The following is a 17,429-nucleotide window of genomic DNA, read 5'->3' on the forward strand; positions in this document are numbered from 1 at the left end:
GTCAAAATTATAATTGGCAGGTCACAACTTAAAGAAAAAGAAACAAAAAACAGTATCAGCCAGGAAAAGTCTCATCTCTGCATGTATCAGAAAACAATATTTATTTGTAAATCTATTCTGGGGACAATTGTTTTGTTTTGATCTTTAATCCAAACATGCAGCTTATTTGATAGTAAGACAGCATAACCTCACACTTCCTAAATCTTGGCAAATGACATTAGCTATCATAAAAATAAGCGTATTAATGTAAATTTAAAAGGAGCTTAGACAGGATATTTAGGTTTAGAATGTGAATAAAAAAGTGCCATATCCAGCTCAGTGAAGTTTGTTCTGAGTGGGATACATCTAAGTAAACAGCAGCTCCTTGAAACACACTGTTTTAGTTGTGAACATGCTATTGTTGACAGCTGATGCAGACATTGCATCAGAGTTATGGCATCACCTAAATTTGTACTACTGTCAATCACATGACCTCCTACTGAGAAAATATTTCATGCTGCATTCTGAAAACCCACCAAATCCCCCCTTGCAGAGATTTGCATTCTTCTATGATTGTCTTTTTGTCTCTCTGACATAACAGGAACATTCTATCTTGCTCAGGAGAACATTTTATTTCATGTCCTCTTCCGAGTAATCGTGTTAAAAAAAGAAAACAAAATAATTTTTCCCTTGTCTTGTTCTCTTGTATGCATGCCTTGTTCCAATTTCTGCCAGTCTGGTTTTACTTCCATTATAATATTGTCCTCTTTCCCTCAACATCTTGAGGGAATGGCTTTTCTGGCCTGGTAGTGGCTTTCTAGATACCAGCTCGTCAGCAAGTCCCATCAGGACTAAGCAGGACCGAAATGTGATGTGAACAATCTGCTGCTCATTGATTGGTCATAGGGGTGTGTGTCAGCGAAATGAGAAGGTCTTCACCATGGTAGCAGAGAAAATATATTATGACAAGCCATGGGTTTTTCTGCACACTGCATTACTAGGAAAAGCTCAAAAAACTTCAACAATTACTATAATATCGCAACAAGACATGTGGGTGAGACTAAGTGAAGTCACACTTCAACTTAACTTGCACTTAAGCTGCTGCTCTCAGCCAGGATGCTAGAATACAATTGATTTATGCACAGAACAAACAGTTGGTCACTTAACAAAATACACACTTAACTCATGGTGCAGAACTCCACCTCTCCAGCACCTCTACACCAATAAAAAAATAGAAAAAGGAAAAGGCTAACACCAAATGATGAAACAGTAACGGTTAATAGTGTCACAGGGCACGATGATGATGGCTGGAGGTGGGTCTTTAAACCATAACTCTAGCCATCAGTGTGTTAATGGAAACACAACAGCTTTAGTGTGGAATAAAGTGAGGACATGCAGAGTGGAGCTGTGTGGGGCTGGAACGTTGAATGGAAAAGAGGCAAGAGTCTCATCTTGTGTGTTATTTAGTTTTCCTATACTTTCTGGCCTAATGATGCCCACAATTCTACGGTAATTTTGGAGGAGCTGCATACATCCACAGCTTGAACAATCTGTTAGGAAGATACAGGGGTTGGACAATGAAACTGAAACACCTGGTTTTAGACCACAATAATTTATTAGTATGCTGTAGGGCCTCCTTTTGCGGCCAATACAGCGTCATTTCGTCTTAGAAATGACATATACAAGTCCTGCACAGTGGTCAGAGGAATTTTAAGCCATTCTTCTTGCAGGATAGTGGCCAGGTCACTACGTGATACTGGTGGAGGAAAACGTTTCCTGACTCGCTCCTCCAAAACACCCCAAAGTGGCTCAATAATATTTAGATCTGGTGACTGTGCAGGCCATGGGAGATGTTCAACATCACTTTCATGTTCATCAAACCAATCTTTCACCAGTCTTGCTGTGTGTATTGGTGCATTGTCATCCTGATACACGGCACCGCCTTCAGGATACAATGTTTGAACCATTGGATCCACATGGTCCTCAAGAATGGTTCGGTAGTCCTTGGCATCTAGCACAAGTATTGGGCCAAGGGAATGCCATGATATGGCAGCCCAAACCATCACTGATCCACCCCCATGCTTCACTCTGGGCATGCAACAGTCTGGGTGGTACGCTTCTTTGGGGCTTCTCCACATCGTAACTATCCTGGATGTGGGGAAAACAGTAAAGGTGGACTCATCAGAGAACAATACATGTTTCACATTGTCCACAGCCCAAGATTTGTGCTCCTTGCACCATTGAAACCGACGTTTGACATTGGCATGAGTGACCAAAGGTTTGGCTATAGCAGCCTAGCCGTGTATATTGACCCTGTGGAGCTCCCGACGGACAGTTCTGGTGGAAACAGGAGAGTTGAGGTGTACATTTAATTCTGCCGTGATTGGGGCAGCCGTGGTTTTATGTTTTTTGGATACAATCCGGGTTAGCACCCGAACATCCCTTTCAGACAGCGTCCTCTTGCGTCCACAGTTAATCCTGTTGGATGTGGTTCGTCCTTCTTGGTGGTATGCTGACATTACCCTGGATACCGTGGCTCTTGATACATCACAAAGACTTGCTGTCTTGGTCACAGATGCGCCAGCAAGACGTGCACCAACAATTTGTCCTCTTTTGAACTCTGGTATGTCACCCATAATGTTGTGTGCATTTCAATATTTTGAGCAAAACTGTGCTCTTACCCTGCTAATTGAACCTTCACACTCTGCTCTTACTGGTGCAATGTGCAATCAATGAAGACTGGCTACCAGGCTGGTCCAATTTAGCCTTGAAACCTCCCACACTAAAATGACAGGTGTTTCAATTTCATTGTCCAACCCCTGTATCTATTAGTTGTTCACTTCACAATCTGTCCACTAAACAAGAGAACCACTTTGTAAAGAAAACTGTAAGGAGTCTTATCAAAAGTCGTCACAAGCCATGCAGGAGACACAGCAAATTGATCGAAGAAAGTGTCCTGTACATAAGACCACAATTTAACTTTTTGTCCTAAACACAAAAAACGCTATATTTGGCAGAAAACTAACACGGGACATACTGTAACTCTGGCCAGACCACCCCCATGGTGAAATAGCAGCATCTTGTTCTGGTAATGCTTTTGGTTAACAAAGAAAAGGGAAGCTGGTTAGAGTTGATGGATGGAGATTTGGAGGCTTCAAAAAACTTGGGAGTAAAAAGTAGTGACTGTGGTGGCCTGAATATATATACATCAGAAATCAGAAATCAGAAAAGCTTTATTGCCAAGTACATTTTTGGACATACAAGGAATTTGTTTTGTCGTAGTCGGTGCAATACAATACAAATTAAACAGTATAAACTTATCTACAATATAATATAAATATATGTGCACAGTTTTAAGTGAGTGAGAGTAAATGTAGAGCAGTATAGGATGCAAGAGCAATACAACAGTGCAGGTGATCATTGTGCAAGTATGGCAGTGCAAGTAAAGCAGGAGTCCAAGCTGAGCGTTAATGTAACGCATAGAGTTGCAGGTTACAAGTGTCCTGTCAGCAAAAAAGGGGGGGTGTGGGGGAAAGGGAGAGTATCAGGGTGGTTTCCGGGCTTTGTTAACCAGGCTGGTGGCAGATGGGAAAAAACTGTTCTTGTGGCGTGAGGTTTTGGTCCGGATGGACCGCAGCCTCCTGCCAGAGGGGAGAGTTTCAAAGAGTCTGTGACTGGGGTGGGAGGGATCAGCCAGAATCTTCCCTGCCCACTTCAGGGTCCTGGAGGTGTACAGTTCCTGGAGCGACAGTAGACTGCAGCCAATCACCTTCTTAGCAGACCGAATGACACGCTGCAGCCTGCCCTTATCCTTGGCAGTAGCACCGGCGTACCAGATGGTGATGGAGGAGGTGAGGATGGACTCAATGGTGGCTGTGTAGAAGTGCACCATCATAGTCTTTGGCAGGTTAAATTTCTTCAGCTGCCGCAGGAAGAACATCCTCTGCTGGGCTTTCTTGATGAGGGAGCTGATGTTTGGCTCCCACTTGAGATCCTGGGAGATGATGGTTCCCAGGAAGCGGAAAGATTCCACAGTGTCAATTGTGGAGTCACAGAGGGTGATGGGGGCAGGTGGGGCTGGGTTCTGCCTGAAGTCCACAACCATCTCCACTGTCTTTAGAGCGTTGAGCTCAAGGTTGTTCTGGCTGCACCAGTCCAACAGATGGTCCACCTCCCATCTGTACGCGGACTCGTCACCATCAGAGATGAGTCCGATCAGGGTGGTGTTGTCCGCAAACTTCAGAAGCTTGACAGGCTGGTGACTGGAGGTGCAGCTGTTGGTGTACAGGGAGAAGAGCAGAGGAGAGAGAACACAGCCTTGGGGGGAACCGGTGCTGATGGTCAGGGAGTCATGCCAACCTTTTCAGATTTATTTTGTTTACTTAGACACAGCTTCATTTTGCTTATACATCACAACTTGGCACTACATCTTGTTGGTCTATCAGATAAAATCCTAATAAAATACACTAAAGTTTTTGTTTATAAAGTGACAATATTTGAAAAAAGTCAAGCAGTACCCCTAGTTTTGCAATATTGTATGGAAAATGCTTTACTGAAATTTTTTTAAATAGTTTTGCAGTTGAACTACCATAACTTCACCTTTTGTAGTAAGTATTAATCTGTGCTTTGCCTGTTATTATGCACTGCAAATTATGCATTTGTATTTTGCCTTATAGTCCACAAACCCCTGAAAAACGTTAACAGAGAGTAAAATGTCTTTTGTATTGAAAGAAATGTTATAAACTGCTTGCACTTACAAAAGCTATTGTTACACTATGTAGATGCATTGATCTGTGGCTTCTAAAAAGAATTGCAACAAGCACTAAAGTAAACATCAGTTGTGGTTGTGAGAGTTGTAAAGTTGCTGATTAAGTAGGCCAGTTATTGCAACCTTATGTTTTTCAGCTGTTCTATATATTCAACATCAATCTGACAGAATTTCATGTTGGTTTAAAATTCTCATCTTTTTAAAGTATCTGGCATTTAGTATCATACCATACATGTTGACATGCTCAAAAGCAATATAGAAATTAGAATGTGAGAAACCTAAGAACCTACCAGACATTGCAAGCATGTGTCAGCAGATTTTAATCCCTTTCTGTTTACACATCTTTACCAAGCAGGAGTGAGAGTGAAGGTCATGGGGATAGCATTTAGTTAAGCCTTTTTTTACCCACTAACATATTCTGGATCTTTATTTGATTCCTCCCACTCATCTTGTTCCATTCTATTTTGCCAAGACATGAACTTTTGCAGCTCTCATTCATCTATTGCCTTCAAGACGTTCTTACCTTTAACAAAATCTTCCCTTCAATCACTGTCTGTAGACAAAGATTAGATTATGACCCCCCACTGAATCCTTCATCTGCTCATATTAGTGTGCAGCTACAGTTTAAACTACATGCATTTTCTGTGATTTGCCTCCCACATGCTAAGGATTTGATTTAATCCTAAATTCCTCAGTGGGATCCACTAATAACCCATTTTGGTTTAATATACGTATTGAATAATATCCTTAAAGCTTGAAAACAAGTTTAAGTTTTATTTTTTATTAGCTTTTTTTTGCCTTACTACTAAACATGGACCAATATAAGAGTATCACCATGTTCAAGCATAAGGGTGTCCATCAGTGCACTTGGCACCAGGTCACCCTAGGCAGGAGGTCAATGATCGACTTTGTTGTCATATCATCGGAGCTTCGGCCGCATGTTTTGGACACTCGGGTGAAGAGAGGAGTTGAGCTGTCCACTGATCACCACCTGGTGGTGAGTTGGATCCGCTGGGGGAGGAGAAAGCCGGACAGACTTGGCAGGCCCAAGCGCATAGTGAGGGTCTGCTGGGAATGTCTGGCGGACTCCTTGGCCAGGGATGTATTCAACTCTCACCTCCAGGAGAGCTTTGACTAGATCCTGAGGGATGTTGGAGACATAGAGTCCAAGTGGACCATGTTCTCCGCATCTATTGTTGATGCTGCCGCCTGTAGTTGCGGCCATAAGGTCTGCGGTGCCTGTCGCGGTGGTAAACCCCGAACCCGATGGTGGACACCAGCAGTAAGGGACGCTGTCAAGCTGAAGAAGGAGTCCTATCGGCCGTGGTTGGCTTGTGGGACTCCTGAGGCGGCTGACGGGTGCCGTGGGGCCAAGCGTGGCGCGGCCCGGGCTGTGGCAGAGACAAAAATTTGGACCTGGGAGGAGTTCGGTGAGGCCATGGAGAAGACTACCGGTTGGCCTCGAAGCGATTCTGGCAAACTGTCCAGCGCCTCAGGAGGGGGAAGCAGTGCTTCGCCAACACTGTTTACAGTGGGGGTGGGGAGCTGCTTACCTCGACTGGGGACATTGTCGGGCGGTGGAAGGAGTACTTTGAGGATCTCCTCAATCCTGCCATCACACATTCCCTGGTGGAAACAGAGGCTGGGGACTTGGGGTTGGACTCTTTCATCACCCAGGCTGAAGTCACCGAGGTGGTTAAAAAGCTCCGCAGTGGCAGGGCTTCAGGTTTGGATGAGATCCGCCCTGAGTACCTCAAGTCTTTGGGTGTTGTGGGGCTGTCATGGGGCTGTCAATGTGGTGTGGCGGACGAGGACAGTGCCTCTGGATTGGCAGACAGGGGTGGTGGTCCCCCTACATAAGAAGGGTGACCGGAGGGTGTGTTCCAACTACAGGGGGATCACACTCCTCAGCCTCCCTGGTAAGGCCTATGCCAGGGTATTGGAGAGGAGAGTCCAGCCGATAGTTGAACCCCGGCTTCAGGGGGAGCAGTGTGGTTTTCGTCCTGGCCGTGGAACACTGGACCAGCTCTATACCCTCTACAGGGTACTCGAGGGTTCATGGGAGTCCAACCGGTCCACATGTGTTTTGTGGACCTGGAGAAAGCACTCGACTGTGTCCCTCGTGATGCCCTGTGGGGGGTGCTCCAGGAGTATGGAATAGGGGGCCCTTTACTAGGGGCCATCTGGTCTCTGTACAAGCAGAGCAGGAGTTTGGTTCGCATTGCCGGCACTAAGTCGGACCTGTTCCTGGTGCATGTTGGACTCCGGCAGGGCTGCCCTTTGTCACCGGTCCTGTTCATAACTTTTATGGACAGGATTTCATTCACCTATGGCCAAGAACTTTGGGTCATGACCGAAAGAACGAGATCCCGGATACAAGCAGCTGAAATGAGCTTCCTCCGTAGGGTGGCTGGGCACTCCCTTAGAGATAGGGTGAGGAGCTCGGCCATCCGGAAGGGGCTCGGAGTAGAGCCGCTGCTCCTCCACATCGAGAGGAGCCAGTTGAGGTGGCTCGGGCATCTATACCGGATGCCTCCGGGAGGTGTTCCAGGCACGTCCCACCGGAAGGAGGCCCAGGGGACGGCCCAGGACAAGCTGGAGGGACTATGTCTCTCGGCTGGTCTGGGAACGTCTTGGGAGCTGGAGGAGGTGTCTGGGGAGAGGGACATCTGGGCGTCTCTGCTGAGTCTGCTGCCCCCGCGACCCGGTCCCGGATAAAGCGGAAGATGACGCGTACGAGTACGAGAAATTTAGGCAGTAATGCGTTAGCAGACCTAATGATACCATTCAAGCTGTTGCTTTAAAATAGCATTATTTTAATTCAGGTACATTTTGACGGCAGGAATCTTTTTCAGGAACCAGGGTAGTTTTCTGGGGCCATTTTTAGCCGCCTGTGTTTTCACTGCATCTACATGGGTAAAAACAAATTGCCAAGATAGAAATGTACTTTTTCCTTTGACCAGGAACTTTTATATTGAGTATTGTGGAGGGAGAGTGAAAAGTATTTTAAAATAAATTGTTTTCACCATTATAAATTAGTCATACCAGTGTAAAATAGTAAATAGTTCACAGACTACACCGTGGTGCAGTTCTTTCTGTTAAAGTAGTATATTTTGACAAACCAGGTTTTACATGGTTTATTTTCAGTCAGTCAGTCATTTTCTACCGCTTATTCCATAGTGGATCACGGGGGAGCTGGTGCCTATCTCCAGCAGTCTATGGGCGACAGGTCGCCAGTCCGTCGCAGGGCAACACACAAACAACCATGCACACTCATTCATACACCTAAGGGCAATTTAGATTGACCAGTTAACCTAACAGGCATGTCTTTGGGCTGTGGGAGGAAGCATAGAGTACCCGGTGAGAACCCACGCATGCACGGGGAGAACATGCAAACTCCATGCAGAAAGACCCCCAGCCGGGAATTGCAAGGCAACAGTGCTACCAACTGCGCCACCGTGCAGCCCATGGTTTACTTTGTGAGGCAAAATCAAATCAAAAAGAGTACATGTAAATTGTGAACAACTTTCATTAAGGCCCTCCTGTTTGTCTGGTTTTTAATTCTCTGGGACATGTCTCTCCGGTTTTAACTGTTTAATATCTGTGTATGTTACAAACTTTCTCTGAATTTGAAGTTATTGGAATTCAGTTTCACAGAGTAACTGAAATCATATGCTGGCTGCAGCTGTTAATTCTCTCTTCCCCTGTCACCTTCAGTGACAGAACATCAAAGTCTGCGTCAGTAAAATACCTTTATTGCTGTGAGAGAATTATCAGTTATAGTTTTATTGCTGCAAATCACAGCTCCCACCACCCCCCCGCCCACCCGCCCACCACATACACACACACACACAGACATTATCACTCAGCAACTATAAACCATAATAACATTATGAAGTACTTTTGACATTGAAACTGTAACTCTTTAAAACCTTGAAACCATAATACAGGTAACCAACCCATACCCTACTTGTTACTTTGTTTAAATTCTTTCCTCCTTTTTCATTCTTTCTGTGCTCCTAACGCACTCTTCTTATTTATTTTCTTCTGTCCAGCATGTGAATTAATGAACCAGGGGATCCTTGCTCTGGTTACATCTACGGGTTGCGCAGCTGCAAGCGCCTTGCAGTCACTAACAGATGCAATGCATATCCCCCACCTCTTCATCCAAAGAAACGAAGATGGTGGACCCCGCACTGCCTGCCAGCTCAACCCCAGCCCAGACGGAGAAAGCTACACACTGGCTGCCCGTCCACCTGTTCGCATCAATGATGTCCTGCTTACTCTCGTCTCGGAGTTTCACTGGCAAAAGTTTATCATCTTTTACGAGAGTGACTATGGTAAGTGAGGCAGAATAATTCAGTGAATTACTAAATATATCTTGTAAACATGGATTTTGTACAAGCTCAGCAGCTTTATTTAAATTTAAATGCTCCAAAAGCAACTTAATTGCCAGAGGAGATCAGGCCTTTGCAGAAAGCTCCTCTCATATACCCAGAGTACACAAGATGAGGAAGTATGGGAAACACAGAAATATGATGTCCTCCACAGAGGCCCTGCAAACATGTTTACACCGTTTTGAAATAAAACAAAGTTCAATTAAAAAAACAAAAAAATCTTGTTGCTGCATTTAGCATCTATAACCTCTTTATAAAGAGTCAGTTTAAACCCTAATTAGCAAATTTGTGGCACTCTTATTTTTAATTGTTTCTCCCTCCAGAATTGAGTCTAGTCTTAGATCTTCAACTTGTGTTTTTATTTCTACCATGACATCCCTCAGAATGACCTTTACCCACAATTTGAGAGGCTCAAAATGCTGTGGATGAAGTTATTATTTGAAAAACAAAAAAATGACAACTAAATATTGTTGTTTTGCCTTAGTCACATTTGCTTTTTTAGTTGCTAGCAATTATGTTTGCTTTTTGAAAGAGTGTAATCTAGAATAAATCTAGATTCAATCTAATTCATCTTTGGCACTGGAAATATCCCAGTTATGTTTGGACAGAAAGACATGTATATGTACACTCACTAGTCACTTTATTTGGTATACCTTGCTAGTATATGAGTTGACCATAGAAAACTCCAGGAACACGGTAAACTAATCATCATTTTCAAGAAACCAGTTTGAGATGATTTCAGCTTTATAATATGGTACATCATCCCACAGGAAGGCCAGCTAATTAGCAATAATACTCAGACAGGTGTTTAAACAATGTTTAGTTGTGGGCCTGGGCCTGAAATATGTTTAGACATATCCCCCACACTACTACACCTCTACCACCAGCCTTAACCATTAATACAGGGGAAAATTTATCTTTTTTTTTTTCTTTTTTTTACGTCAAATTCTAACACTAGCATCTGTATGTTGCATCTTATTTTAAACTCATCAGGCCATGCACTGTTTTTGACAGGTGACACTGTGTGAATTGTAGACTCAGTTTTTATTAGCTGACAGGAATAGTATCCAGAGTGGTCTTTTGAAGCTGTTGCCCATCTGCTTCAGGTTTTTATGTACTGAGCAGTCAGAGACTGTTTTCTGCAAACATTGGTTTAAATGAGTAGTTAATAGAGATGCTGTTGCCTTTCTATCATATCAAACCCATCTGTCCATTCTCTTCTTACTTTGACAAGACACTTTTGTCCACACAATTGCCACTTACTAGATATGTTCTCTATGTTTTTTCATTCTTTGTAAACCTGAGAGGTGGTTGTGGGAAATCTCAGTTGATGAGCAGCTTTTACAATATTCACAACAAGGCTTCTGGTGCCAACAACTGTGTCCCATTCAGTGTCACATAAATCCTCTTTCTGCCTCATTCTGAAGCTTGGTTTGAACTGTGACAAGTCTTCCTGACCATTTTGACGTGGCTGCATGCATTGACTTGTTTATGATTGGCTGATTTGTGATGTATGTCAACAAACAAATGAAAAGCTGTACCTAAGAAAAGGGCCTGGTGAGTGTAAATCTAATATACGTTCATAGTTCCGTTACGTCTTGTCTTTAAAGGAGTGTGTTCTCACTACTGGGAAGGATGAATAATAAAAAAAAAGAAACCAACTATTTAAGAGCACCTGTCAGTCTGTGGGATGATATGCTTTGTCATCTACCCTTCTTCTCCTTCGTCATACCGGTTGGGTCACCATGTGTATGACCATCTGTTTTGCTATAGCATTTCTTTATGACTGTCTTGCTGTCAGTCTGTGACGAGCTGTCTTGTAACCACTTATTTTAATAGTCGTAGGCTGGCATGTGTCGGTAACACCAATGTTTTCAGTTGGTCTTTTTGGCTAATTAGCTGCCCGTCTGTCCCACCAGGTAGCTGTCTGTTTTACCATCTGCAGATCAATAGATCTGTCTACATTGTTTCTGAATTATTTGCCCTGTTGCTATACATTCCTTTCCTTTAACTCTTTTGTCTGTATCTCAGATAACAAAACGCAGAATAGAAAATCTTAGACTAAGATTAGAAGTAAACTGAATATGTGCAATGTTGCACAGTGCAATATTAGTGTTATAATGTCTTTAAAGTGACCATCTTAATGGTAGGTGCCACACACTGTGCGCAGCAGAATTGCTTCAAAAAGACCTGAGAGGGATCAGCTGAATAATGAATGCAAACTGGGTTTCTTGTGTTAGCACTGTTTTTTCTAGAATGAAAATGAGATGATGATGAGTAAAAAGAGGCAGCTGTGGAAATGCCAAGGAAACAAGGAAAAACAGACCCTTGGAAGTGTGATGTCACAAGCGTCTGCTCCACTCCTACTCCTTCTGGTTGGCAAAAAGGCCCCACTGCTGTATTGAAGAAGAAAATGAACACTTACAGAGGATAATGTAAACAGTCAAACTGGTGACCTGTCGAGAATGTCAGGCAAGGTTGGTAGAGAGCTTCTGATACAGACACAACTTTTAAAACTATGGTAGCTTTCAGATTACTATTTTAATGTTTTTTATTTCATTAATCTAAGTAATTATTGTGTTACCTCTGAGTAAACACTACCGTATGCACCACTCTGGCTCTCGTAGCCACCTCATGTCTATCAATCTCAGCATGTGGATGTCATAATGTTTCAAACAGTTTTGACCCACATGCAGAAAGCAATTCAGGAGACTGAGTTTAACGGTAAGAAGTGATTGAAATGAAAGGTTTGACTTAAGAGACATGAAACACAGGATGGATACGTATACTGGAAGTCGGGCGCAGACGAAGAGCAGAGGGACTGATGACTGAGTGGATAGTGTAGGGACCAGTGAAGCGAGGAGACAGTTTCTTGGACATAGCCTTCAATGGGATGTCCCGGGAGGACAACCAAACCTTTTGGCCAGGCCTGTACGCCGGAGCAGGCCGCTGCCTGCGGTCAGCGTACTTCTTGTTTTGGTCCGCTGTACGAAGGAGAGCTCTGGTAGCATTTCCCCAGATCCGTTTACAACAACGTATGTGGTGCCGAACGGATGCTACGGCTATGTCCTTTTCATCTGCGGGGAATAGGGGAGGTTGATTGTCAGGTTTAAACAACCTAAAATACTTATAACATCACAAAAAGAAGAGAAAGACAAAAAATTTGTTATTTCACTCGCAACGAGGAGAACGGACGGAGATGTGCTTTCAGTTACAAATCTCCTACCGCTCTGAAAACCATCTATCCGACCCTCTCTTTTTGTTATCTTTCGGGGGTCCTAATTACATAGAACGTTACTCTCTAAGGATGGGATAAACAGCTGCATCGTAAACAGGTCATAAACACCATTATCTTTTAACAACACACTTCCACAGTCTCCTCCAATCTTAGGATCAGTGCGTCTTCGTTCAGCGCAATCAACCTTCATCTTTATGACCTCCTCAACTGCTTCCCCCTCATCTCCACTTTTGATGGTTGCCTGCAGACAACTCAAACATCCTTTACTCACACAAACATCATGAAAGGTTATAAAATCAAATAGTCAAATTAAAGAATAGGAGAAATACATCAGATAAATCTATATTCAATTATTCCAACATTGATAACCAATAGAAACCTCAAAGGGAGAGAGGCCAGTTGCAGATGAGATTTGAGAGTTGACTGCATATTCGACCCAGCGGAGATAGATACACCAATCAAGAGGTTCAGATGCGGTCATGCATCTGAGGATGGACTCCATCTGTTGGTTCATGCCTTCTGTCTGTCCATTAGATTGGGGGTGGTACCCAGATGTTAGGGAAGCCTTGGCTTCAAGGGCCAAACAAAACTGTTTCCAAACACATGAGATAAATTGGGGGCCTCGATCTGACAAAATGTCCTGAGGTATACCATGAAGGTGAAAAACATGCTGAACCAACAGCTGGGCAGTTTGGAAAGCTGATGGATGTTTTTTTTTCAGTGGTACAAGGTGGCAGGACTTAGAAAAACGGTCAACAATTGTAAGGATGACCGTATTACCTTTAGAAATAGGTAAACCAGTTACAAAATCAAGTGCTATGTGAGATCAAGGGCGTTTGGGCGTATTGAGAGGCTGGAGTAACCCATAGGGAGGCTGATTGCCCGATTTTTGTCTGGCACAGACTGAACAGGCCTGCACATACTCTTTAACATCCTTGTGAAGGGATGGCCACCAAAATCGCCTGGAAATGAGTGAGATGGTTCTGCTAACCCCTGGGTAACCTGAGAATTTAGCAGTATGAATCCAACGGATAAACCTAAACCTAACAGATGTAGGAACATACTTCCTGTTGGGAAGACCTGTACCTGGGTCCGGCTCGTTACGTTGGGCATTGTTTATATGGTACTCCACCTCCCAAACTAAAGCTCCAAATGTCCAATGGGACGGCACAATGGGTTCTGCCTCTTTCACGGTAGAGTCAGGTGAATGAAGCCGGGAAAGAGCATCCGGTTTGTGGTTCTTGGAGCCAGGTCTGTAAGAAATAGAGAGATCAAAACGAGAGAAAAACAGTGACCAACGTGATTGGCGTGGGTTCAGTCTTTTGGCTGATTGCAAGTAGGCCAGATTTCTGTGATCGGTCCACACTAAAATGGGGTGTTTTGCACCCTCCAGCCAATGTCTCCACTCTTCGAGAGCTAACTTAATGCCGTGCAGCTCTCTATCTCCCACGTTGTAATTCTGCTCGGTGTTTGTTAGCCGACAGGAAAAGAAGGCACATGGGTGGAGCTTTCCATCTGTGGGAGACTGCTGAGAAAGTACTGCACCAACACCTGTATCAGAGGCGTCAACCTCTAAAATAAACTGTCTGGAGGAATCAGGATGAACCAGTATGGGAGTCTGAGAAAACCTCTCTTTTAATGTCCGAAACGCCTTGTCAGCTTCTGGTGTCCAGGTGAACACAATGTTAGTGGAGGTTAAGGCGGTGAGTGGTGCGGCTATCAAACTGAAGTTCTCAATGAATCGCCGATAAAAGTTCGCAAATCCAAGGAACCGCTGAGGATTCTGAGGATGGTGAGTACTGGTGTGCCAGGATGGTTAGCTGGTCCAAGAGTTTCTGAAGTTGGTGCAGTGGATGGAGGAGGGAGGACAGGGTTCATGGAGGGTGATCCAAGGAGCGAAGAAATCAGGAGACCGCCAGCCGGTGTGATCAAACAAAGTAATAAGAGGATTGAGTCTTTGTTCATGGAGCTGGATCGCTTCTTTCCAGAAGACGGTAATCCAGGCAGAGTTCAATGCAGAAGGCAAAGTCAGGTTCAGGTAATCCACTAAAGGCAACACTCTGGCAGTGAGTTGCTGGGAGCCTCCTCCTTAAATATTCTTCAGCAAGTAATCAGGGGAATAGAAAACACCTGTCACTTCTCCTCCAGGTCCCACGCCATCTAGAGGTTAAGCATAGTAAACAGCATCAAACAAACAGACACGGCACAGAACCTGACAGTGGAGCTGGTTGGTACTGTAGCTATCCACATAACATTTGTGAATATATTTAGTAAATAGGATTCAAAAATATCTGCTCAGCTTATCTTTATCAAATCAAATAAGATTAATTTATTTAGCTCAACAACTGCAGATGACCAAAGTGCTGAACACAAAACAACAAATTGCAGCAATGGTTCAAAGTTCAAAACAATTACAAGGACATTGTGAATAAGGTCCTGGGTAAAGTGAACTGAATGTCCCGATGCGCTGTTGTCCACTTGGTGACTGCAGGTCCATAACACTTGCTCTTGATGGATTTAGCATTATTTATTTGTCTTAAGTTTCTTCTGTGCACTGATCTTATCTGTCCTAGTTTCTGCCAAAATGTGTAGTGCACACACATGGATTTTAAGAAGGTTAACATAAACTTGCAATGGGTAGGCAATCAGTCTATAGTAGTAGCAGTCATGCTGCATAATTTATCCAGAGAGTCTGACACTACAGGATATATTTTGTAGGTTCTCTGTGGTTGCCAGTGTGCTATATCTTACTACTACTATTTTAAAGCATATAATAGAAGCTCTGAATGGACTAAAATAGGTAGAGAAAATCCCAAACTTACAGCGGCTTAGTCCACTGTCACTGTGTGGTGAACAGTTTCAAGCATCTCAACAGCTAAACAGTTCTGTGAATTTAGCGAGAGTCAAATGCTTCCACCTCTTTTATAATTTGGAAGTTACTCATCGCCAAGCTCTGCAGCAACATGTTGTTATGGCACAACTCTTGTTTTTTTTTTCTTCTTGTAACTAAAGAATGTTAATTCTGATTGTCCACGTATTACATGATTCATCAATATTTCCATGAAAACTCACATTGGAAGAGATATATAGAGGCATCGCATTGCAGACACAGTATTGCCTATTGATCATTTGGGGTTTCAGATCAAGAATAAACATGAACAAATATGGTTGTCATAAAATTAGCTGAAATTAATATTTGAATACTAAATAATAAAACATTATTTTACCTAGTATATAGTGACTTACAGTGTTTAGTACTGTAATGCATAAATACTCTATGGCACTTTTTGAAGATAAACATATGCAGCCTAGTTTAAGTTCCATCAAAATAACACAAATTTCCCAGACAAATATTCAAAAGGTTTAGTTTAAATTTGCTTCACTATGGGATTAAATCACAACTAACACAGCTGCAGGAAATTGGAAACCAATTGGACATACCTTCTGGTGCAATGGACATCTTATCTTCCCCCTCAATCTTTGTGGAACATAAATATATAAAAAGCATGTACCCTAACTTCAGTATGGCACTCGTCCAACAAATGGTCTTTTTTCTTTAACCCTCCTGGAACCTTTAAGATCTTGGCTTTTGTTTAACCTTGCAGTAATATTACAAAGGAGTGCCGCAGTGAATAAAAAGCCTTATCAAAGAACAAAATACCTGCAGTGCTTGATTTGACACAGTCCAGCTGTGACCTATGCTCCACAGAGAAAAATGCTGTCTTTATATGTGTGATGGTACTTTCCAGCCTGACCTGACTGTGTTTTTAGAGGAGCAAAAGCTGCAGTTTGTCCTTATAAAACTCAGCTTTTATTGTTGTTTATCTGTATCATCTCCTTGCATATTTTAAAAATATTTTTAATTAACAAAAGCAAGACAGACAGACAGACATACAGATGACACCTCAAGAAGAAAAATGTAAGCACATTTCTGTCAAACTCAATTGCTTACTGTTTTCAATGCTTCTAATTACAATTGTTGCTCTCAAAAGCAATTTACTATGTTGCATTTAATTTCCCCATGTCATTAAATGTATTTATTCAGTGACTCAGCTCTCTCTGCTTCAGCATTGTATTCTCATGTAAGAGCATTCCAAATGCAGGCTTTGTTTCAATCATGACGTGCAGGAGCAATAAAAAAATATGCCCAAATTTCATTAAAAGATTTGTCAGTGTGATGAGTTTACATCTGTCTTGCAGCTCTTACAGAGTTTGGGAAAATTTGAAATTATCTATTGGAAAAGATGAAGGGAAATGAAAAGTTGTTCAACTTGTTTATGTTCCTTATGCCATCGAAGTCAGAAACTATCAGGTTAAATTATAGCCAGAATGTATTGATAATGAATAGATTAGAACATATTGGCAGTTGACTGTTAATCTTAATATATTTTACTGATATGTAGTTGAGTTAAAATGGGTTATATGTATCTGGATCATGTGGTTCTATTTAATTAATGCATAATATCAAAAGAAGACTTTTGTTATGATTTCATACTGTATCAGTGGTGCTTTTTGTATAAATTGCACCCTGGGCGAGCGTCTCCTTCTGGAGGTCAACAACCAATCAAAATGCAAGAAATCACAAAAATCTCCAGGTGGAATAAAGTGCAGTGCTGTCACACATAAAGCCTGTAAAATGGTCTCCCCATTCTCAGCAGCAAGCAGATGGCACCAGCACTGACTGAACATGCATAAAAGCAATAGAAAATTTTGAGGCAAAACTTACAGAAAACTTATATTATTTTGACTGTTGCTTGGAAGCCCTACTTTCTGGACAACTCCCCAAATGGCCAATATCAAAAACCACAACTGTGCAGTATAATAAGTTGAATTAATCTGATAAAACAATTAAAATGCCTCACATATGAAGGTAGTTGTTATGTATATTCAAAAAAATATAAACAACTTCAAAAAAACATAATTTCCCACACATCAGAATACATCAATAACTCACTTGTTTACTGAATGACATTTTGCCTTCTGAGTAACGGTAGACATAAAGCAGAGTTTTCTGGTGACAACCACTAAAATCTCAGACATAAATCTA

At 42.5% G+C, this 17,429-nt stretch overlaps 1 protein-coding gene across 3 annotated transcripts in view; it reads left to right on the plus strand.

The window, feature by feature from the left end:
* The window catches only part of grid1a (glutamate receptor, ionotropic, delta 1a), a 377,320-nt gene that overhangs the window by 204,912 nt on the left and 154,979 nt on the right, over positions 1-17,429 (plus strand). For all 3 annotated transcript variants that reach the window (XM_047351890.1, XM_047351891.1, XM_047351888.1), the window contains exon 3: positions 8,803-9,087. In XM_047351890.1, coding sequence (XP_047207846.1) covers positions 8,803-9,087 — 285 coding nt within the window. The remainder of the gene's footprint in view (positions 1-8,802; positions 9,088-17,429) is intronic.

This window comes from Girardinichthys multiradiatus, chromosome 22, assembly GCF_021462225.1.
Source record: "Girardinichthys multiradiatus isolate DD_20200921_A chromosome 22, DD_fGirMul_XY1, whole genome shotgun sequence".
NCBI classification, from domain to species: Eukaryota; Metazoa; Chordata; class Actinopteri; order Cyprinodontiformes; family Goodeidae; genus Girardinichthys; species Girardinichthys multiradiatus.